At 49.5% G+C, this 24,578-nt stretch overlaps 1 protein-coding gene across 3 annotated transcripts in view; it reads right to left on the bottom strand.

Moving 5' to 3' along the window:
* The window catches only part of LOC137371105 (autophagy-related protein 16-like), a 78,224-nt gene that overhangs the window by 5,874 nt on the left and 47,772 nt on the right, over positions 1-24,578 (bottom strand). For 2 of the 3 annotated variants that reach the window (XM_068033047.1, XM_068033048.1), the window contains exons 11-16: positions 24,071-24,141; positions 19,440-19,511; positions 19,023-19,143; positions 17,344-17,449; positions 15,735-15,884; positions 15,502-15,549 (exon numbers count right to left, since the gene is read on the bottom strand). In XM_068033047.1, the coding sequence (XP_067889148.1) occupies positions 15,502-15,549; positions 15,735-15,884; positions 17,344-17,449; positions 19,023-19,143; positions 19,440-19,511; positions 24,071-24,141 (568 nt within the window). Of the gene's footprint in view, positions 1-15,501; positions 15,550-15,734; positions 15,885-17,343; positions 17,450-19,018; positions 19,144-19,439; positions 19,512-24,070; positions 24,142-24,578 lie in introns of all 3 variants that reach the window. The other variant, XM_068033049.1, reaches the window with a different exon arrangement.

The following is a 24,578-nucleotide window of genomic DNA, read 5'->3' as shown; positions in this document are numbered from 1 at the left end:
CTCCACCATCGGCAGCCTTGCCCTCAGCTGCCTGGGTCCCAAACTCTGGAATCTCCTCCCTAAATCCCTTCGCCTCTCCGCCTCTCTCTCCTCCTAAAAGTCACTCTTAAAATATACCTCTCTGACCAAGCTTTTGACCATCTGTCCTAATATCTCCTTGTGTGACTCAGTGTTAATGTTTGTTTGATAACGTTCCAGTGAAGCGCTTTGGAATGTTTTACTACATTACACAGGCGCTGTATAAATGCATGTAGTTGTAGATGCTGTGAGAAGCAGGTGAGATCATTAACAATCATCCAGTCAGAAGCTGGAGCCTGCAAGGATTGACGCTTCTTCAGTAAACGTTTTTAAAGCTAAGGTAGATATCTTTTTGAACAATAAAGGAATTAAGGGATACGGTGGGAGCACGGGTAAGTGGATCTGAGTCCACGAAAAGATCAGCCATGACCTTATTGAATGGCAGAGCAGGCTCGAGGGGCCGGACGGCCTACTCCTGCTCCTAGTTCTTATGATCTTATGAAATGCGGTGGTGTGGGGGCAGGGCAGGTTCAGGCACCTGGTCATGTGATTAAACATTCAAGATAGGTCCATAGTTGGCAATTTATCCCAAAACCACCGTGCCACTCCCCTCCCCCCCCACCCCCAACACATTACCTCGTGTCGACATTAAAGGTATTTGGACTATTAATCCAGAGAACATGAGTTCAAATCCCACCACTCTTGAGAATTTGCAATTGCCATCGCTAAAAGCGACTGTGAAGCTGTTTGATTGTCATAAAAACCCATCTGGTTCACGAATGTCCTTTAGGGAAGGCAATCTGCCATCCTTACCCGGTCTGGCCTACATGTGACTCCGCACCCACAGCAATGTGGTTAACTCTGAACTGCCCTCTGAAATGGCCGAGCAAGACACTCAGTTCAAGGGCAATTAGGGATGGGACAACAAATACTGGCCTTGCCAGTGATGCCCGCGTCCCAAGAAGAAAATGTTTTACATTACACAGCCGTACATTTATCACATTTCCCGTTCCATTATTTTGAGTCACCCTCCCCCACTCCCCCAGACCATCATCTCCGACCACCCCTTCCACCTACCCTGCCACGCTCCCAATACCCCAGCTCCCTACTTGCTCCTGGCCGGCGGCCTATTTGGGAGCCTGCCCCGCCCGACTGTCAAACGCGCTGCCTTCCGGGCAGGAAACCTGGTCTTCCAGGATTCCTGAAGAAACATCCCACCCAACAACCTCCCGATCACAAAACCCACCCCAGTCAAGATCTGTTACCCGATTGGATTAATTTTGGTGACGTCATCGCGTCACGTCGTCTTCCTGGGGCAACGCGCCAGGTTGGCCTCTGCGCATGCGCTTCATGCAATGCCACCGGATATTCACGCATGCGTCAATCTTCCGATATTCACGCATGCGTCAAAGCTTCGGCGCGAGTTTTTGAAAGCGGAAGGAGGAGAGGTTTCGTCGGGCATTTTCTCGCATTTTATCTCAATTATTTAGTCGTTTTGGAGATTTGCTTCATTTTTATTAGACAGAGGAGATTGTTCCAAGGTAAGTTGCTCTGAAAATATTTCCATTGCCTGGGGCACTGCATGTGCTCCAGTCCCTGTTGTAAGTTGCTGTGTGCAGGCAGTACATGTGCTCCAGTCCCTGTTGTAAGTTGCTGTGTGCAGGCAGTACATGTGCTCCAGTCCCTGTTGTAAGTTGCTGTGTGCAGGCAGTACATGTGCTGCAGTCCCTGTTGTAAGCTGCTGTGTGCAGGCAGTACATGTGCTGCAGTCCCTGTTGTAAGTTGCTGTGTGCAGGCAGTACATGTGCTCCAGTCCCTGTTGTAAGTTGCTGTGTGCAGGCAGTACATGTGCTCCAGTCCCTGTTGTAAGTTGCTGTGTGCAGGCAGTACATGTGCTGCAGTCCCTGTTGTAAGTTGCTGTGTGCAGGCAGTACATGTGCTCCAGTCCCTGTTGTAAGTTGCTGTGTGCAGGCAGTACATGTGCTCCAGTCCCTGTTGTAAGTTGCTGTGTGCAGGCAGTACATGTGCTCCAGTCCCTGTTGTAAGTTGCTGTGTGCAGGCAGTACATGTGCTCCAGTCCCTGTTGTAAGTTGCTGTGTGCAGGCAGTACATGTGCTGCAGTCCCTGTTGTAAGCTGCTGTGTGCAGGCAGTACATGTGCTGCAGTCCCTGTTGTAAGTTGCTGTGTGCAGGCAGTACATGTGCTCCAGTCCCTGTTGTAAGTTGCTGTGTGCAGGCAGTACATGTGCTCCAGTCCCTGTTGTAAGTTGCTGTGTGCAGGCAGTACATGTGCTGCAGTCCCTGTTGTAAGTTGCTGTGTGCAGGCAGTACATGTGCTCCAGTCCCTGTTGTAAGTTGCTGTGTGCAGGCAGTACATGTGCTCCAGTCCCTGTTGTAAGTTGCTGTGTGCAGGCAGTACATGTGCTGCAGTCCCTGTTGTAAGTTGCTGTGTGCAGGCAGTACATGTGCTGCAGTCCCTGTTGTAAGTTGCTGTGTGCAGGCAGTACATGTGCTCCAGTCCCTGTTGTAAGTTGCTGTGTGCAGGCAGTACATGTGCTCCAGTCCCTGTTGTAAGTTGCTGTGTGCAGGCAGTACATGTGCTGCAGTCCCTGTTGTAAGTTGCTGTGTGCAGGCAGTACATGTGCTCCAGTCCCTGTTGTAAGTTGCTGTGTGCAGGCAGTACATGTGCTCCAGTCCCTGTTGTAAGTTGCTGTGTGCAGGCAGTACATGTGCTCCAGTCCCTGTTGTAAGTTGCTGTGTGCAGGCAGTACATGTGCTCCAGTCCCTGTTGTAAGTTGCTGTGTGCAGGCAGTACATGTGCTCCAGTCCCTGTTGTAAGTTGCTGTGTGCAGGCAGTACATGTGCTCCAGTCCCTGTTGTAAGTTGCTGTGTGCAGGCAGTACATGTGCTGCAGTCCCTGTTGTAAGTTGCTGTGTGCAGGCAGTACATGTGCTCCAGTCCCTGTTGTAAGTTGCTGTGTGCAGGCAGTACATGTGCTCCAGTCCCTGTTGTAAGTTGCTGTGTGCAGGCAGTACATGTGCTCCAGTCCCTGTTGTAAGTTGCTGTGTGCAGGCTGTACATGTGCTGCAGTCCCTGTTGTAAGTTGCTGTGTGCAGGCAGTACATGTGCTGCAGTCCCTGTTGTAAGTTGCTGTGTGCAGGCAGTACATGTGCTGCAGTCCCTGTTGTAAGTTGCTGTGTGCAGGCTGTACATGTGCTGCAGTCCCTGTTGTAAGTTGCTGTGTGCAGGCAGTACATGTGCTCCAGTCCCTGTTGTAAGTTGCTGTGTGCAGGCAGTACATGTGCTCCAGTCCCTGTTGTAAGTTGCTGTGTGCAGGCAGTACATGTGCTCCAGTCCCTGTTGTAAGTTGCTGTGTGCAGGCAGTACATGTGCTGCAGTCCCTGTTGTAAGTTGCTGTGTGCAGGCAGTACATGTGCTCCAGTCCCTGTTGTAAGTTGCTGTGTGCAGGCAGTACATGTGCTCCAGTCCCTGTTGTAAGTTGCTGTGTGCAGGCAGTACATGTGCTCCAGTCCCTGTTGTAAGTTGCTGTGTGCAGGCAGTACATGTGCTGCAGTCCCTGTTGTAAGTTGCTGTGTGCAGGCAGTACATGTGCTCCAGTCCCTGTTGTAAGTTGCTGTGTGCAGGCTGTACATGTGCTGCAGTCCCTGTTGTAAGTTGCTGTGTGCAGGCAGTACATGTGCTCCAGTCCCTGTTGTAAGTTGCTGTGTGCAGGCAGTACATGTGCTCCAGTCCCTGTTGTAAGTTGCTGTGTGCAGGCAGTACATGTGCTGCAGTCCCTGTTGTAAGTTGCTGTGTGCAGGCAGTACATGTGCTCCAGTCCCTGTTGTAAGTTGCTGTGTGCAGGCAGTACATGTGCTCCAGTCCCTGTTGTAAGTTGCTGTGTGCAGGCAGTACATGTGCTCCAGTCCCTGTTGTAAGTTGCTGTGTGCAGGCAGTACATGTGCTCCAGTCCCTGTTGTAAGTTGCTGTGTGCAGGCAGTACATGTGCTGCAGTCCCTGTTGTAAGTTGCTGTGTGCAGGCAGTACATGTGCTCCAGTCCCTGTTGTAAGTTGCTGTGTGCAGGCAGTACATGTGCTGCAGTCCCTGTTGTAAGTTGCTGTGTGCAGGCAGTACATGTGCTGCAGTACCTGTTGTAAGTTGCTGTGTGCAGGCAGTACATGTGCTCCAGTCCCTGTTGTAAGTTGCTGTGTGCAGGCAGTACATGTGCTCCAGTCCCTGTTGTAAGTTGCTGTGTGCAGGCAGTACATGTGCTGCAGTCCCTGTTGTAAGTTGCTGTGTGCAGGCAGTACATGTGCTCCAGTCCCTGTTGTAAGTTGCTGTGTGCAGGCAGTACATGTGCTGCAGTCCCTGTTGTAAGTTGCTGTGTGCAGGCAGTACATGTGCTCCAGTCCCTGTTGTAAGTTGCTGTGTGCAGGCAGTACATGTGCTCCAGTCCCTGTTGTAAGTTGCTGTGTGCAGGCAGTACATGTGCTGCAGTCCCTGTTGTAAGTTGCTGTGTGCAGGCAGTACATGTGCTCCAGTCCCTGTTGTAAGTTGCTGTGTGCAGGCAGTACATGTGCTCCAGTCCCTGTTGTAAGTTGCTGTGTGCAGGCAGTACATGTGCTCCAGTCCCTGTTGTAAGTTGCTGTGTGCAGGCAGTACATGTGCTCCAGTCCCTGTTGTAAGTTGCTGTGTGCAGGCAGTACATGTGCTGCAGTACCTGTTGTAAGTTGCTGTGTGCAGGCAGTACATGTGCTGCAGTCCCTGTTGTAAGTTGCTGTGTGCAGGCAGTACATGTGCTCCAGTCCCTGTTGTAAGTTGCTGTGTGCAGGCAGTACATGTGCTCCAGTCCCTGTTGTAAGTTGCTGTGTGCAGGCAGTACATGTGCTCCAGTCCCTGTTGTAAGTTGCTGTGTGCAGGCAGTACATGTGCTCCAGTCCCTGTTGTAAGTTGCTGTGTGCAGGCAGTACATGTGCTGCAGTCCCTGTTGTAAGTTGCTGTGTGCAGGCAGTACATGTGCTCCAGTCCCTGTTGTAAGTTGCTGTGTGCAGGCAGTACATGTGCTGCAGTCCCTGTTGTAAGTTGCTGTGTGCAGGCAGTACATGTGCTGCAGTCCCTGTTGTAAGTTGCTGTGTGCAGGCAGTACATGTGCTCCAGTCCCTGTTGTAAGTTGCTGTGTGCAGGCAGTACATGTGCTCCAGTCCCTGTTGTAAGTTGCTGTGTGCAGGCAGTACATGTGCTCCAGTCCCTGTTGTAAGTTGCTGTGTGCAGGCAGTACATGTGCTCCAGTCCCTGTTGTAAGTTGCTGTGTGCAGGCAGTACATGTGCTGCAGTCCCTGTTGTAAGCTGCTGTGTGCAGGCAGTACATGTGCTGCAGTCCCTGTTGTAAGTTGCTGTGTGCAGGCAGTACATGTGCTCCAGTCCCTGTTGTAAGTTGCTGTGTGCAGGCAGTACATGTGCTGCAGTCCCTGTTGTAAGTTGCTGTGTGCAGGCAGTACATGTGCTGCAGTCCCTGTTGTAAGTTGCTGTGTGCAGGCAGTACATGTGCTCCAGTCCCTGTTGTAAGTTGCTGTGTGCAGGCAGTACATGTGCTGCAGTCCCTGTTGTAAGTTGCTGTGTGCAGGCAGTACATGTGCTCCAGTCCCTGTTGTAAGTTGCTGTGTGCAGGCAGTACATGTGCTCCAGTCCCTGTTGTAAGTTGCTGTGTGCAGGCAGTACATGTGCTCCAGTCCCTGTTGTAAGTTGCTGTGTGCAGGCAGTACATGTGCTGCAGTCCCTGTTGTAAGTTGCTGTGTGCAGGCAGTACATGTGCTCCAGTCCCTGTTGTAAGTTGCTGTGTGCAGGCAGTACATGTGCTGCAGTCCCTGTTGTAAGTTGCTGTGTGCAGGCAGTACATGTGCTGCAGTACCTGTTGTAAGTTGCTGTGTGCAGGCAGTACATGTGCTCCAGTCCCTGTTGTAAGTTGCTGTGTGCAGGCAGTACATGTGCTCCAGTCCCTGTTGTAAGTTGCTGTGTGCAGGCAGTACATGTGCTGCAGTCCCTGTTGTAAGTTGCTGTGTGCAGGCAGTACATGTGCTCCAGTCCCTGTTGTAAGTTGCTGTGTGCAGGCAGTACATGTGCTGCAGTCCCTGTTGTAAGTTGCTGTGTGCAGGCAGTACATGTGCTCCAGTCCCTGTTGTAAGTTGCTGTGTGCAGGCAGTACATGTGCTCCAGTCCCTGTTGTAAGTTGCTGTGTGCAGGCAGTACATGTGCTGCAGTCCCTGTTGTAAGTTGCTGTGTGCAGGCAGTACATGTGCTCCAGTCCCTGTTGTAAGTTGCTGTGTGCAGGCAGTACATGTGCTCCAGTCCCTGTTGTAAGTTGCTGTGTGCAGGCAGTACATGTGCTCCAGTCCCTGTTGTAAGTTGCTGTGTGCAGGCAGTACATGTGCTCCAGTCCCTGTTGTAAGTTGCTGTGTGCAGGCAGTACATGTGCTGCAGTACCTGTTGTAAGTTGCTGTGTGCAGGCAGTACATGTGCTGCAGTCCCTGTTGTAAGTTGCTGTGTGCAGGCAGTACATGTGCTCCAGTCCCTGTTGTAAGTTGCTGTGTGCAGGCAGTACATGTGCTCCAGTCCCTGTTGTAAGTTGCTGTGTGCAGGCAGTACATGTGCTCCAGTCCCTGTTGTAAGTTGCTGTGTGCAGGCAGTACATGTGCTCCAGTCCCTGTTGTAAGTTGCTGTGTGCAGGCAGTACATGTGCTGCAGTCCCTGTTGTAAGTTGCTGTGTGCAGGCAGTACATGTGCTCCAGTCCCTGTTGTAAGTTGCTGTGTGCAGGCAGTACATGTGCTGCAGTCCCTGTTGTAAGTTGCTGTGTGCAGGCAGTACATGTGCTGCAGTCCCTGTTGTAAGTTGCTGTGTGCAGGCAGTACATGTGCTCCAGTCCCTGTTGTAAGTTGCTGTGTGCAGGCAGTACATGTGCTCCAGTCCCTGTTGTAAGTTGCTGTGTGCAGGCAGTACATGTGCTCCAGTCCCTGTTGTAAGTTGCTGTGTGCAGGCAGTACATGTGCTCCAGTCCCTGTTGTAAGTTGCTGTGTGCAGGCAGTACATGTGCTGCAGTCCCTGTTGTAAGCTGCTGTGTGCAGGCAGTACATGTGCTGCAGTCCCTGTTGTAAGTTGCTGTGTGCAGGCAGTACATGTGCTCCAGTCCCTGTTGTAAGTTGCTGTGTGCAGGCAGTACATGTGCTGCAGTCCCTGTTGTAAGTTGCTGTGTGCAGGCAGTACATGTGCTGCAGTCCCTGTTGTAAGTTGCTGTGTGCAGGCAGTACATGTGCTCCAGTCCCTGTTGTAAGTTGCTGTGTGCAGGCAGTACATGTGCTCCAGTCCCTGTTGTAAGTTGCTGTGTGCAGGCAGTACATGTGCTCCAGTCCCTGTTGTAAGTTGCTGTGTGCAGGCAGTACATGTGCTCCAGTCCCTGTTGTAAGTTGCTGTGTGCAGGCAGTACATGTGCTCCAGTCCCTGTTGTAAGTTGCTGTGTGCAGGCAGTACATGTGCTGCAGTCCCTGTTGTAAGTTGCTGTGTGCAGGCAGTACATGTGCTGCAGTCCCTGTTGTAAGTTGTTGTGTGCAGGCAGTACATGTGCTGCAGTACCTGTTGTAAGTTGCTGTGTGCAGGCAGTACATGTGCTCCAGTCCCTGTTGTAAGTTGTTGTGTGCAGGCAGTACATGTGCTGCAGTCCCTGTTGTAAGTTGCTGTGTGCAGGCAGTACATGTGCTCCAGTCCCTGTTGCAAGTTGCTGTGTGCAGGCAGTACATGTGCTCCAGTCCCTGTTGTAAGTTGCTGTGTGCAGGCAGTACATGTGCTGCAGTCCAGCAAACAACCTTCCATCTAAACGGTCACTTTCGTTTTTGTAACATTTCAATGGAGTGCATTCTGTATTTCTTACCTCATCTCATGTATCCCGTGTGGTCCCTTAATAGCCTTCCTGAACTTCCTGAACATATGCCTGCCTGTTCAAAGCTCCACTTCCCCCACCTGCGGTACCCTCTCCTTGCTGTTCAGTTACACAGCCACCTGTTCCTGCACCCATCAGAGCAGTGCACATGGCCACACAGTCACCTGTTCCTGCACCCATCAGAGCAGTGCACATGGCCACACAGTCACCTGTTCCTGCACCCATCAGAGCAGTGCACATGGACACACAGTCACCTGTTCCTGCACCCATCAGAGCAGTGCACATGGACACACAGTCACCTGTTCCTGCACCCATCAGAGCAGTGCACATGGACATACAGCCACCTGTTCCTGCACCCATCAGAGCAGTGCACATGGACACACAGCCACCTGTTCCTGCACGCATCAGAGCAGTGCACATGGACACACAGCCACCTGTTCCTGCACCCATCAGAGCAGTGCACATGGACACACAGTCACCTGTTCCTGCACCCATCCAAGCAGTGCACATGGACACACAGTCCCCTGTTCCTGCACACATCAGAGCAGTGCACATGGACACACAGTCACCTGTTCCTGCACCCATCAGAGCAGTGCACATGGACACACAGTCACCTGTTCCTGCACCCATCAGAGCAGTGCACATGGACACACAGTCACCTGTTCCTGCACCCATCAGAGCAGTGCACATGGACATACAGCCACCTGTTCCTGCACCCATCAGAGCAGTGCACATGGACACACAGCCACCTGTTCCTGCACGCATCAGAGCAGTGCACATGGACACACAGCCACCTGTTCCTGCACCCATCAGAGCAGTGCACATGGACACACAGTCACCTGTTCCTGCACCCATCCAAGCAGTGCACATGGACACACAGCCACCTGTTCCTGCACACATCAGAGCAGTGCACATGGACACACAGCCACCTGTTCCTGCACCCATCAGAGCAGTGCACATGGACACACAGCCACCTGTTCCTGTACCCATCAGAGCAGTGCACATGGACACACAGCCACCTGTTCCTGCACACATCAGAGCAGTGCACATGGACACACAGCCACCTGTTCCTGCACCCATCAGAGCAGTGCACATGGACACACAGCCACCTGTTCCTGTACCCATCAGAGCAGTGCACATGGACACACAGTCACCTGTTCCTGTACCCATCAGAGCAGTGCACATGGACACACAGCCACCTGTTCCTGTACCCATCAGAGCAGTGCACATGGACACACAGCCACCTGTTCCTGCACGCATCAGAGCAGTGCACATGGACACACAGCCACCTGTTCCTGCACCCATCAGAGCAGTGCACATGGACACACAGTCACCTGTTCCTGCACCCATCCAAGCAGTGCACATGGACACACAGTCACCTGTTCCTGCACCCATCAGAGCAGTGCACATGGACACACAGTCACCTGTTCCTGCACCCATCAGAGCAGTGCACATGGACACACAGTCACCTGTTCCTGCACCCATCAGAGCAGTGCACATGGACACACAGCCACCTGTTCCTGTACCCATCAGAGCAGTGCACATGGACACACAGTCACCTGTTCCTGCACCCATCCGAGCAGTGCACATGGACACACAGCCACCTGTTCCTGTACCCATCAGAGCAGTGCACATGGACACACAGTCACCTGTTCCTGCTCCCATCCGAGCAGTGCACATGGACACACAGTCACCTGTTCCTGTACCCATCAGAGCAGTGCACATGGACACACAGCCACCTGCTCCTGCACACATCAGAGCAGTGCACATGGACACACAGTCACCTGTTCCTGTACCCATCAGAGCAGTGCACATGGACACACAGTCACCTGTTCCTGCACCCATCAGAGCAGTGCACATGGACACACAGACACCTGTTCCTGCACCCATTAGAGCAGTGCACATGGACACACAGACACCTGTTCCTGTACCCATCAGAGCAGTGCACATGGACACACAGTCACCTGTTCCTGCACCCATCCGAGCAGTGCACATGGACACACAGACACCTCATGCCGTGTCCAGTGGTAGCACAAATGTGAATGCTCTTGCTGCGTACACAACTGGTGAGGTGGGAGTGCAGTCACACCGTTCTCCATTCTCAGTGTTGCTTTAAGGCAAAGGTAGATAAGAGTGAAAGAAATGGAAGATGATGCTGATAGTAGTAGGCAGGATTAAATGGGAATGGATGGGAAGGCGCACGAGTAACATAACCACTGGCAGGGAACAGCTGGGTTAAATGGCCTGCTTTATGTTCATAGCCCAAAAGAAATGTGCTTCTTTTTCCAGCACCCTCACATCATTCATGTTTTCCCTGAGAGCAGCATTGAACCATCACGAGATAGGGGCAGTTACATCATCTTGACTCCTACAGCTGAGGTGGGTACTAAGTGATTCATTGGCCTATACTGCAGAGCATAAAGCATGCGCAACAGTAATTTCATTGGAGGGAGGGAAGCTCTGACACTCCTGTTCTTTCCTTATTTCTTTTCATGTAAAACGTGCCCTTGAGAAAACAATCCTTGACACTTAAGGACGGCATTCAAGCAAAGGAGGCAGTGCGGGAGAGGACGCAAGGGTGTGATGATTCCTGCATCTGAGGTGGGTAATAAGTGCTTCATTGGCGACATTATCAATTGGTGCCTTCACTGCAGAACTTAAAAAGGTGTGCACAACAGTAATTTCAGTGGATGGAGGGAGGCAAGCTCTGACTCTGATTTGCTTTATTTCTTTTCATGTAAAACATGCCGTCGAGAAAACAATCCTTGAGACTTAAGGTCAGCATTCAAGCAACGAAGGCAACTGGATCATGCTGCGGAGCTCATCACGATGTGGAAAGGAACATTGCATTTATGGATGAATTGGGAATGCACATTGGGATGCGCTTGGGGAACATTCACCAAGAATAGACTGAGCTCAGACTCTTGTGACTTTGCCTTCTTCACATGGACAATACAGTAGTGGAATAGAGAGCCAAGCATTCATTCACCACAAGGCTCTCCAGGAACAGTCTCTTTAGCTGTGCGTAGCAGAGACTCGGCCTGTCTGCCTCATGGGAATGCTGGAAACACAACAATCATGTATCTATGCACAGCAGTTCCTCGATGCTTAATGAACTTAATAAAACTTCTCAATAATTAAACCCAGAATTGTTGAGGTTTTGTTTTGCATGCTATTTCCCCGACTTTACAACTGCACTTCAGTTATTCAACTGTGGTGGAGGGGTGGAGGTAGGGGGGGTAGAGGGAGGGGTGGAGGTAGGGGGGTAGAGGGAGGGGTGGGTGAAGAGGGAGAGGGGGGAGGGGTGGGGAGTGCAGGGAGGGGTGGGGAGAGGGAGCATGCAAAATGCAGGGACCAGACAGTTGCAATGCCTGAAGTACTGTTGAGAAGTAGGGGAGAAAGCAACTGGGTAGGGGAGAAAGCAACTGGATTGGGCATCCGCAGCTGGAGGGAACGGCTGAATGGAGAGGGCCGGAAGCGAGAGGCCGTAGAGAGCCGCGGGGAGCGAGTGTGCGAAGACCTTGGTGTCGCCGGGTGCAGGGACTGGCCGGTAAATTTTTTGCTGTTGTGTTTATGGCGCATGCACAGAAAAAGGCACTCCTCTTCCGCTCCGCTGCTCCCCCCCCCACCCTCCCCCCCAGCACTCTCCCCCACCGCCACCCTCCCCCCCAGCACTCTCCCCCACCGCCACCCTCCCCCCCAGCACTCTCCCCCACCGCTGCCCTCCCCCCCACACTCTCTCCCCTCCCCCCTGCTCTCTCCCACCCACCCCCGCTCTCCCCCACCCTCTCCCCTTCCTCCCTCTCCTCCTCCCTCTCCCCCTCCCCCCACTCTCCCAGTTCTCCCCCTCCCTCTTTCCCCCTCCCTCTTTCCCCCTCCCTCTTTCCCCCCTCCCTCTTTCCACCCCTCCCTCTTTCCCCACTCCCTCTTTCCCCACTCCCTCCCTGTTTCCCCCCTCCCTCCCTCCCTCTTTCCCCCGCCCGCCCTCTCTCCCTCCCTCTCTCTCCCTCCCTCTCTCTCTCCCTCCCTCTCTCTCTCCCTCTTTCCCCAGCTCTCCCCCACCCCGCCGCCGTCGCCGTCGCTCTCCCCGCGTTGGTCTCCCCACCCCCCGCGTTGGTCTCCCCGCCCCCCGCGCTGGTCTCCCCAGCCCGCCCCACTCTCTCACTGCGGCCATTGTATGCTGCCACGTGCTTGTTAGGTTGCCTCTGTGTGATTCTTTGAGCAGCACCATCTTTAGTCCTGGCAGCTGCTACAGTCGCAAGCTGTGACGTTTTCGTGGCACATGCTGTATTTGCGCACGTGCCAAAACAGCGCCACCTACCGATCGCGTTGTCAACAAATGCGGTCTACCTTTAAACATCTCAATGAAACGGAAGAGCCTGTAGCCCTTTAAAAATGGCAGTGGCGGTGGACACTGTTGCTGGGGACGGAGGGGCCACCTCCTCTATGTCAACGGGGGCGGGCGTTTCACTCCCTCTATGTAAATGACCCACTGCGTGAATATCGCAGCAGCACAGTGGTGCACAGGTCCCGCACGCGCTGTGCCTTTCTCGAAGCTCACCGCAGCTTTCAAAATTCAGGCCATTCACTCTCAGTTTGAATAAGGCTGACATCTATTGCCGCGAGATACAACCGAGTGGCTTGCTAGGCCATTTCAGAGTGGCAGTTAAGAGTTAACCACATATGTGGGTCTGGAGTCACATGTAGGTCAGACTGGATAAGGACAGCAGATTCTCTTCTCGAAAGGACATTAGTGAACCAGTTTCATGGTCACTTCTATCCCAAACCTGAATCTGAATTCTGGCCTCTTGAACGTCCCTGATTTTAAATCGCTCCTCCACTGCGGCTGAGCCTTCTGATGCCTGGAATTCCTAAACCTCTCTACCTCTCTCTCACCTCCTTTAAGACATTCCTTAATACCCAACTCTTTGACCAAGCTTTTGGTCACCTGTCCTCATCTCTCCTCCTTTGATTCAAACTATTTTTATCCAATTGTACCTCAGTGAACACTTCGGGACCTTAAAGGCCCTTTTGAGGTGCTGTTGCTGTTCACTCAAAGGACTGAGTAATCACCCGATTAGAAACTGCAGCGGAGAAAGCAGGGAATTCAAAATTCAGAACGAGAGCTTCAATCATCCCTGATTTCCCCTTTTTTCCCCCTCCAAATTCCCCCATCCCAACTTTTTCTTTGTTGGAAGTTTGCATTTCAATAGCGCCAATGGAACGCACCGCGCTCCATTACCTTGTACAATCATAGAATGGCTGCAGCACAGAAGGAGCCCCATTCCATCTCAGCTAGTCCCACACTCCCACTCTTTCCCTGTAACCCTGCAATTTTTTTTCCCCTTTATCCAATTCCCTTTTGAAAACCACAATTGAATCTGCCTCCACCACACTCTCAGGCAGTGTATTCCAGATCCTAACCACTCGCTGCGTGAAAAAATATTTTCCTCATGTCACTTTTGCTTCTTCTGCCAATCACCTTAAATCGGTGTCCTCTTGTTCTCGACCCTTCCGCCAATAGGAACAGTTTCTCCCTGTCGACTCGGTCCAGACCCCTCATGATTTTGAACAACTCTATCAAATCTTCTCTCAACCTTTTCTTCTCCAAGGAGAACCACCCCAGTATCTCTAATCTATCCATGTAACTGAAGTCCCTCATCCCTGGAACCATTCTAGTAAATCTTTTCTGCACCCTCTCTAAAGCCTTCACATCATTCCTAAAGTGCGGAGCCCAGAATTGGACACAAAACTCCAGTTGAGGCCGAACCAGTGTTTTATAAAGGTTCACCATAATTTCCTTGCTTTGTACTCTATTTATAAAGCCTAGGATCCCGTATGTCTTTTTAACCACTTTCTCAACCTGCCCTGCCACCTTCAATGATTTGTGAACATATACTCCCAGGTCTCTGTTCTGCACTCCCTTTAGAATTGTATCCTTTATTTTATATTGCCCCTCTTTGTTCTTCCTTCCAAAATGAATCACTTCTGCATTAAATTTCATCTGCCATTTGTCTGCCCATTTCACCAGCCTGTCTATGTCCTCTTGAGGTCTATCACTATCCTCCTCACAGTTCACAATACTTCCAAGTTTTATGTCATCTTCAAATTTTGAAATTGTGTCCTGTACACCCAAGTCTAAATCACTAAGAAATATCAAGAAAAGCAGTGGTCCTAATACCAAACGCTGGGAAACCCCATTGTATACCTTCCTCCAGTCCAGAAAACAACCATTCACCACCACTCTGTTTCCTGTCACTCAGACAACTTTGTATCAGTGCTGCCACTGCCCCTTTTATCTCTAGGGCTTAAACTTTGCTGACAAGCCTGTTATGTTGCATTTTATCAAACGCTTTTTGAAAGTCCATATACACTGCAACAACTGCATTATCCTCATCAACCCTCTCTGTTACTGTAGTATAAGGATTTGAAAGGGTTAATGTTTGAGATAGCATGAGTAATACCTTGCACCATGATGCTGTAAGAGATCACATGTGAGAGAGACTCGAGGGAGAAGCAGCATGGCTTCAGAGGAATCACACAGACTTATGTAAAGCTGTATATAGTTAAAATGTAATAAATGAGCTAATGTTAAAATTACTGAAGATTCAGTAGTCTCTCCTAGCAAGCCTAACTAAATATACAAATGGTGGCAGACAAACAAACATACAGCAGTTAACTCACCAAAAAACTCAATCAACTTTGTTTAACACAATTTTCCTTTAACAAGTCTGTGATGACTTTCCTTAATTAGTCCACCCTTGTCCAAGTGACTGTTAATTTTGTCCTGGATTATCGTTTCTAAAAGCTTTCCCACCACTGAGATTAAACCAACTGCCCGTAGTTGTGGGTTTATCTTTACACGTTTTTGAACAAGGGTGTAACATTTTGCAATTCTCCAGTCCTCTGGAACCAGCCCTGTAACTAAGGAGGATTGGAAGATTATGGCCAGTATCTCCCAATTTCCACCCTTACTTCTCCACTATCCTTGGACGCATCTAATCTGGTCCTGGTGACCTATCAACTTTAAATACAGCCAGCCTATCTAATACGTCCTCTTTATCAATTCTCAATTATCTCCTGCTTCACTATGACTTTGGTAGAATCTTTCTTGTTAAAGACAAATGCAAGGTGCTCAATGAATACCCCAGCTATGCCCTCTGCGTCAATGTGTAGATCCCCGTTTAGGTCCTCCTTTTACCACCCTTTTACTATTGATATGAGTATAGAAGACTTTTGGAGTCCCCTTTACGTTAGCTGCCAAGCTCTTCTCCTACTCTTTCCTTGCCTCTCATTTCCTTTTTTTACTGCCCCTATATTCAGCCTGGTTTTCACTTGTATTTATCAATCTGACATATGTCATACGGACTTTTTTTCTGCTTCATCTTACTCTCTATCTCTTTCGTCACCCAGGGAGTTCTGGCTTTGGTTGTCCTACCTTTTCCCCTCTTGGGAATGTACCTTGACTGTACCCGAACCATCTCTGTAAAGGCAGCCAATTGTTCTGTTGCAGATTTGCCTGGATGACAGCAATGCAGCATTGAGATTCACTCACCTAAAAATCGCCTTGGTCCAATCGGCTCCACACTTAAACCCTTCAGCTCTAGAAAAAAAAAAGAATTGGGAAGGACTGAGAAACTCTCCTTGGACCACAGAATTAAACCTGCAGGTTATTAATTCCAGTAAATCTCCTCTGCACCCTCTCCAAGTCCCTTGACGCTCCCTAACACAAAAATAACAAAAAATAGGCTCTTGCCTCACGATTCCCAGCTCTCCTGTCAGTTGTACCTGAGTTCTTGCCTGGCCTCGTTCATCCGCAGGTCCATCACTTTCAGCAGGTCATCCCTTGAACAGCTCAGCAGCTGCGTTCGGTCAGAGTTAATATCTAAAGATGTCACCTTTCCTTGCAGTGGAATCTCATCAGTCTTGATTCCCGACCTACAAAGCAGTGAATAACAACAACTTGCATCCATGTAGCACCGTCAACATAGTAAAACACCCCAGGATGCTTCACAGGAAACAAAATTTGACACCGAGCCACATAAGGAGCTTGGTCAAAGAGGTAGGTTTGAAGGAACATCTTTAAAAGAAAAAGAGAGCTGGAGAGGTTTAGGGAGGGAATTCCAGAGCTTGGGGCCCAGGCAGCTGAAGGCACGGCCGCCAATGGTGGAGCGATGAAAATAAGGGATGGACAAGAGGCCAGAATTGGAGGAGCGCAGATATCCCGGAGGGTTGGAGAAGGTTACATCATTGGGAGGGGCGAGATGGAGATATTTGTAAAATGGATAATAATTTTCAAATCGAGAATTTTATAGGGACAAATATAAGTGTCTCCGATGTGGGGAAGTGTCTATGATGTCAGCAGATTTGGAGAGAGGAGAAAATTGACATATTAGGAACAGGAGTAGACCATTCAGCTCCTTGAATCTGCTCTGTCATTTCAATCAGATTATGGCTGTTCTGCCCCTTAACTCCATTTACCTGACTTCGCTCAATATCCCCTGATACTCTTACCAATCAAAACTCTAGCAATCTCAGTCTTAAAAGCTCGAATTGTCCCCCAGCATCCACAGCCTTTTGGGGAGAGAGTTCCAGATTTCCACTAACCCCAGAACAGCCTGGCTCTAATTCTATTGTTCTCAATTGGGTACCAAAGGAAATAGTTTCTCCATGTCTACCTTCAGGAATCGATTGAATATTTTAAATATCCTGGTCAGAACTCCCTTCAATCTTCTAAACTCAAGGGAATACAAGACAATGAGTAGGAGGGCAAGAGCAGGTTCAATGGGGTTAAGGGATTGGGGAGTGAAGGAACAGTTGGAAGGAAGAATCTCCAGAAAGCTAGAAGGGAGGAGGCAAGGGAGCTGAAAAGTAATGAGGACAGGAAACGAGAAACGGAACCAGGTTGAGCTGTGCCTCAGTGGGTAGCACTCTTGCCTCCGAGTGAGAAGGTTGTGGGTTCAAGTCCCATTCCAGAGACTTAAGCACATTGTCAAGGCTGACACTTCCAGCGCAGTACTGAGGGAATGCTGAACTGTCGTAGCACTGTCTCTTGGAGGAGACATTAAACTGAGGCCCTGTCAGCCCTCTCAGGAGACATAAAAAGATCCCATGGCCACTATTTCAAAGACGAGCAGGGGTATTCTCCCCGGTGTCCTAGCCAAGATCACTAAAAAACATTGATCTGCTCTTTATCACATTGCTCTTTGTGGGATCTTGCTGTGTGCAAATTGGCTGTTACATTATTACAGTTCAAAATGTATTTCATTGGCTGGAAAGTGTTTTGGGGACATTGTGAGGTGGTGTAAGGCACTATAGAAATGCAAGTTAGTTCTCTATCATTTGATGTTGCATTTTGATCCCTTACCAACCGAGCGACTCCTGCAAACCCTCTTACCTACAATCCCACAGTCGGATTTTCTTGTCACAGTGACCACTGATGATGAAGTAATCGGAACAAACAATGTCACTGCAGCGAGAGGGGACGTGGATTGATTTGACACCTGGCAGAAAAGAAATGAAATACACAAGAAGGAGAAACAGATCCACAGACAAACCTCCACATTGAATGAAGACTTCACCTCAAAAACATTCAATCCCAGAAGGATTTAATTGCTCCTGAGTTATTGACAGCTTTGAGAATGAAAGCTTCTGAATTGATTCCTGAAACATATATCACTTTTGCGGGAAAGGTTGGAAGTCATTATCACTTTTCGACTTGGAGTAATGGATACCTGGGTTATGACTGAGTTACAGGCTGGATTCTTATCGAAACATTTGAATGATTTATGTATATAATATAATGGATGCCTGACAGTGTGTTCCGAACTTGAATCTAATCGTGACTGGCAAAGGTGTTGGATTATTTATACATCAATAAAAAGGATGAATAACTGGGGGTGATTGAGGTATAGTAGGCCATTCAGCCCCTTCAAAAGACAGAGGAGGAATGGGGAGAGAGAGAGAGAAATGAAAGAGAGAAGGGGGAAGAGAGAGGGAAGGGAGGAGAGACGAAGGGGAGGGGAGAGAGAGAAGGGGAAGGGGAAGAGAGAGGGAGAAGGCAGAAGAGAGATTCACTCAGCCATCCTACCTGCTGAGACACCAGCGAGTTCACAGATGATTACAGGGGTTGGATTCTGCTGTTGCTGCAGTTAATCATATCCAGACTGAACCATGTTCACTCTGACAGTTGGGGTTTATTTCTGATGCCATTTCCTCCTCTTGGACTGAGCGTCTGCCCCACAGCATCTCTCATTCATGTGTGAATAGAATGAAGGCAGAAGAGCGAGGGAGAAGGCGAAAGAGAGGGAAGGGGAGAGACAGAGAGAAGGGGAAGAGAAAGGAAAGGGGGGAGAGACAGATGGAAGGGGAGAGAGAGAGGGGGAAGAGAGAGAGAGGGGGAAGAGAGAAGGAGAAGATGGAAGAGAGGGAGAAGGTCAAAGAGAGAGGGAGAAGGTGAAAGAGAGAGGGAGAAGGCAGAAGTGAAAGAGGGAAGAGGAGAGAGGAGAGAAAGGGAAGAGAGACAGATAGATGGGGGAAGAAAGAGGGAAGGGGAGGAGAGGGAGAGGGAGAAGGCAGAAGAGAGAGGGAGAAGGTGGAACAGAGAGAGGGAAGGGGAGAGAGAGGGACAGAGAGGGGGAAGGAGAGAGAGGGGGAAGGAGAGAGAGGGGGAAGGAGAGAGAGGGGGAAGGAGAGAGAGGGGGAAGGAGAGAGAGGGGGAAGGAGAGAGAGGGGGAAGGAGAGAGAGGGGGAAGGAGAGAGAGGGGGAAGGAGAGAGAGGGGGAAGGAGAGAGAGGGGGAAGGAGAGAGAGGGGGAAGGAGAGAGAGGGGGAAGGAGAGAGAGGGGGAAGGAGAGAGAGGGGGAAGGTAGGGAGCAGACACAGAAGAGGGAGGAAAGATGGAGGGGCGAAAAGAGACGAGAGGCACAAGAGGAGAGAGGTGAGCAAGGGCTGGAGAAAACCAGAGAGGAGGAGGTGAAAAGTCAAGACAGCAGTTTACAATATGGGATGAGGAATGTAAACACCCTCTCCTACTAACCGTTTAGAAAACCAGGAATATCAAAGACAACTTACTCACAGGCAGCTTTGTTCAGGTCCCAGACTTTGATCGTTCTGTCGTGGCTTCCTGTGACAGCTTCTCGGAAGTAAAACTTGAACTTTGCCGCCGTGACCTTTGCACTGTGACCTGACAGAGTGTGCTGGACGCAAAATGCAAAGCAGAAGACAAAACAAATTTGTGAAACATAAAATTCTAGAATGGAATCAAACCCCAAAAGTGAGGGTCTCAGGAACCCAACTAAACAGCATATGGAGTTACACTCTACTCATTTAACTCAACTTCTGTTTAATTTGTTAGCTCTACTCTGCAATGGTGATTGGTGGGTCAGTACTGCGGTGTGAAGTCTATGAATCTCTTTTAGCCAGTCCTCCAGAGAGCTCAACACCATTTATTAAGGTGTCAACCTTGGCTCAGTTATGCATTGATCAGACATACCTTCAGCTCGCAGTTCTTTAAGCTCCACAGTCGTGCAGTGTTATCATATGATCCTGCCAAGATCTGCAGACCCTACAGGAAAGATGAGAGAGGGAAAAAAAAAATATTGATCAAGGATCTTGTTTAAAAACACATTACCAGTGTTTCATTTAATGTTCTGGTTACAAGAGCAGGTCAGAGGCTGGGAATTCTGCAGCGAGTAACTCACCTCCTGACTCCCCAATGCCTGTCCACCATCTACAAGGCACAAGTCAGGAGTGTGATGGAATACTCTCCACTTGCCTGGATGGGTGCAGCTCCAACAACACTCAAGAAGCTCGACACCATCCAGGACAAAGCAGCCCGCTTGATCAGCACCCCATCTACAAACATTCACTCCCTCCACCACCGACGCACAGTGGCAGCAGTGTGTACCGTCTACAAGATGCACTGCAGCAATGCACCAAGGCTCCTTAGACAGCACCTTCCAAACCCGTGACCTCTACCAACTAGGAGGACAAGGGCAGCAAATGCATGGGAACACCACCACCTGCAAGTTCCCCTCCAAGCTACGCACCATCCTGACTGGGAACTATATCGCCGTTCCTTCACTGTCGCTGGGTCAAAATCCTGGAATTCCCTTCCTAACAGCACTGTGGTGTACCTACCCCACATGGACTGCAGTGGTTCAAGAAGGCAGCTCACCACCACCTTCTCAAGGGCAATTAGGGATGGGCAATAAATTCTGGCCTGGCCAGTGACGCCCACATCCCATAAATGAATTAGAAAAAAAAATGGCACACACTCCCAGCAGGCTTTAAAAATCCACCCCATAGTGTCTTTATGGCACAGCAGGAGGTCGTTCTATTAAGCTATGTTAAGCCATTGGTTTGGAGGCCGACAGGGGAGAGGAGGGGTAAGAACAAAGAACAAAGAACAAAGATAATTACAGCAGAGGAACAGGCCCTTCGGCCCTCCAAGCCTGCGCCGATCCAGATCCTCTCTCTAAACATGTCGCCTATTTTCTAAGGTTCTGTATCTCTTTTCTTCCTGCCCATTCATGTATCTGTCTAGATACATCTTAAAAGACTCCATCGTGCCCGCATCTACCACCTCCGCTGGCAATGCGTTCCAGGTGCCCACCACCCTCTGCGTAAAGAACTTTCCACGCATATCCCCCCTAAACTTTTCCCCTTTCACTTTGAACTCGTGTCCTCTAGTAATTGAAACCCCCACTCTGGGAAAAAGCCTCTTGCTATCCACCCTGTCTATACCTCTCATGATTTTGTCCACCTCAATCAGGTCCCCCCTCAACCTCCGTCTTTCTAATGAAAATAATCCTAATCTGCTCAACCTCTCTTCATAGCTAGCGCCCTCCATACCAGGCAACATCCTGGTGAATCTCCTCTGCACCCTCTCCAAAGCATCCACATCCTTTTGATAATGTGGCGACCAGAACTGTACGCAGTATTCCAAATGTGGCCGAACCAAAGTCCTATACAACTGTAACATGACCTGCCAACTCTTGTACTCAATGCCCCGTCCGATGAAGGAAAGCATGCCGTATGCCTTCTTGACCACTCTATTGACCTGCGTTGCCACCTTCAGGGAACAGTGGACCTGAACACCCAAATCTCTCTGGACATCAATTTTCCCCAGGACTTTTCCATTTACTGTATAGTTCACTCTTGAATTGGATCTTCCAAAATGCATCACCTCGCATTTGCCCTGATTGAACTCCATCTGCCATTTCTCTGCCCAACTCTCCAATCTATCTATATTCTGCTGTATTCTCTGACAGTCCCCTTCACTATCTGCTACTCCACCAATCTTAGTGTCGTCTGCAAATTTGCTAATCAGTCCACCTATACTTTCCTCCAAATCATTAATGTATATCACAAACAACAGTGGTCCCAGCACGGATCCCTGTGGAACACCACTGGTCACACGTCTCCATTTTGAGAAACTCCCTTCTACTGCTACTCTCTGTCTCCTGTTGCCCAGCCAGTTCTTTATCCATCTAGCTAGTACACCTTGGACCCCAAGCGCCTTCACTTTCTCCATCAGCCTGCCGTGGGGAACCTTATCAAACGCCTTACTGAAGTCCATGTATATGACATCGACAGCCCTTCCCTCATCAATCAACTTTGTCACTTCCTCAAAGAATTCTATTAAGTTGGTAAGACATGACCTTCCCTGCACAAAACCATGTTGCCTATCACTGATGAGCCCATTTTCTTCCAAATGGGAATAGATCCTATCCCTCAGTATCTTCTCCAGCAGCTTCCCTACCACTGACGTCAGGCTCACCGGTCTATAATTACCTGGATTATCCCTGCTACCCTTCTTAAACAAGGGGACAACATTAGCAATTCTCCAGTCCTCCGGGACCTCACCCGTGTTTAAGGATGCTGCAAAGATATCTGTTAAGGCCCCAGCTATTTCCTCTCTCGCTTCCCTCAGTAACCTGGGATAGATCCCATCCGGACCTGGGGACTTGTCCACCTTAATGCCCTTTAGAATACCCAACACTTCCTCCCTCCTTATGCCGACTTGACCTAGAGTAATCAAACATCTGTTCCTAACCTCAACATCCGTCATGTCCCTCTCCTCGGTGAATACCGATGCAAAGTACTCGTTTAGAATCTCACCCATTTTCTCTGAGTCCAAGCATAACATTCCTCCTTTGTCCTTTAGTGGGCCAATCCTTTCTCTAGTTACCCTCTTTCTCCTTATATATGAATAAAAGGCTTTGGGATTTTCCTTAACCCTGTTTGCTAAAGATATTTCATGACCCCTTTTAGCCCTCTTAATTCCTCGTTTCAGATTGGTCCTACATTCCCGATATTCTTTCAAAGCTTCGTCTTTCATCAGCCGCCTAGACCTTATGTATGCTTCCTTTTTCCTCTTAGCTAGTCTCACAATTTCACCTGTCATCCATGGTTCCCTAATCTTGCCATTTCTATCCCTCATTTTCACAGGAACATGTCTCTCCTGCACGCTAATCAACCTCTCTTTAAAAGCCTCCCACATATCACATGTGGATTTACCTTCAAACAGCTGCTCCCAATCTACATTTCCCAGCTCCTGCCGAATTTTGGTGTAGTTGGCCTTCCCCCAATTTAGCACTCTCCCTTTTGGACCACTCTCGTCTTTGTCCATGAGTACTTTAAAGCTTATGGAATTGTGATCACTATTCCCAAAGTAGTCCCCCACTGAAACTTCAACAACCTGGCCGGGCTCATTCCCCAACACCAGGTCCAGTATGGCCCCTTCCCGAGTTGGACTATTTACATACTGCTCTAGAAAACCCTCCTGGATGCTCCTTACAAATTCTGCTCCATCTGGACCTCTAACACTAAGCGAATCCCAGTCAATGTTGGGAAAATTAAAATCTCCTATCACCACCACCCTGTTGCTCCTACATCTTTCCATAATCTGTTTACATATTTGTACCTCTATCTCACGCTCGCTGTTGGGAGGCCTGTAGTACAGCCCCAACATTGTTACCGCACCCTTCCTATTTCTGAGTTCTGTCCATATTGCCTCACTGCTCGAGTCCTCCATAGTGCCCTCCTTCAGCACAGCTGTGATATCCTCTTTGACCAGTAATGCAACTCCTCCACCCCTTTTACCTCCCTCTCTATCCCGCCTGAAGCATCGATATCCTGGGATATTTAGTTGCCAATCATGCCCTTCCCTCAACCAAGTCTCAGTAATAGCAATAACATCATACTCCCAGGTACTAATCCAAGCCCTAAGTTCATCTGCCTTACCTACTACACTTCTTGCATTAAAACAAATGCACCTCAGACCACCAGTCCCTTTATATTCATCATCTGCTCCCTGCCTGCTCTTCCCCTTAGTCACACTGACTTCATTATCTAGTTCCTTACAGGCTTTTGTTACTACCTCCTTACTGTCAACTGACCTCAATTGGTTCCCATCCCCCTGCCACATTAGTTTAAACCCTCCCCAACAGCGTTAGCAAAAGCACCTCCAAGGACATTGGTTCCAGTCCGGCCCAGGTGTAGACCGTCCAATTTGTAATAGTCCCACCTCCCCCAGAACCGGTCCCAATGTCCCAAAAATCTGAACCCCTCCCTCCTGCACCATCTCTCAAGCCACGCATTCATCCTGACTATTCTTTCATTTTTACTCTGACTATCACGTGGCACTGGTAGCAATCCTGAGATTACTACCTCTGAGGTCCTACTTTTTAACTTGGCTCCTAACTCCCTAAACTCTGCTTGTAGGACCTCATCCCGTTTTTTACCTATATCATTAGTGCCTATGTGCACAATGACAACTGGCTGTTCACCCTCCCCCTTTAGAATGTTCTGCAGCCGATCTGAGACGTCCCTGACCCGTGCACCTGGGAGGCAACATACCATTCGGGAGCCTCGTTTTCGACCACAGAACCGCCTATCTACTCCCCTTACAATCGAATCCCCTACGACTATAGCCCTTCCACTCTTTTTCCCGCCCTTCGGAACAGCAGAGCCAGCCACGGTGCCATGGACCTGGCTACTGCTGCCTTCCCCTGGTGAGCCATCCATGTTTAGATCCACCCCATCCAGTGCTTACTCTGTCATCCATCACATCATCAAATCCCACACAAGCCCCCAAATTCAAGGCTCCTCTCCACTCACTGAGGGATCAAACTCAATGCTGGTCACTCCATCATTGCTTCCCTCCAGGGTTTTCACGTTCTGGAGTGTTCCTGTTGGATGAAAGTGGATACACACGGTCAGCAAGAACCAGAATCCAGCTACCCGTTGTCAGAGCATCAGCATAAACTTCCATTCCAAATAATAACATCAACTTGCATTTATATAGCACCTTTAACATAGTAACACATCCCAAGGTGCTGCACAGGAGCGATTATCAAACAAAACCTGACACTGAGCCACATATTAGAACAGGAGACCAAAGGCTCGGTCAGAGAGGTAAGTTTTAAGGAGTTTCTTAAAGGAGGAAAGTGAAGTAGAAAGGCGGAGAGGTTTAGGGAGGGAATTCCAGAGCTTCGGGCCCAGGCAGCTGAAGGCAGGGCCGCCAATGGTGGAGCGATTAAAATCAGGGATGGACAAGAGGCCAGAATTGGAGGAGTGCAGAGATCTTGGAGGGTTGTGGGGCTGGAGGAGATTACAGAGATAGGGA

The sequence above is a fragment of the Heterodontus francisci genome, chromosome 6 (genome assembly GCF_036365525.1).
Source record: "Heterodontus francisci isolate sHetFra1 chromosome 6, sHetFra1.hap1, whole genome shotgun sequence".
NCBI lineage: Eukaryota > Metazoa > Chordata > Chondrichthyes > Heterodontiformes > Heterodontidae > Heterodontus > Heterodontus francisci.
The sequence above is the reverse complement of the archived record's forward strand: the minus strand, read 5'-3'. Positions and strand labels throughout refer to the sequence as shown.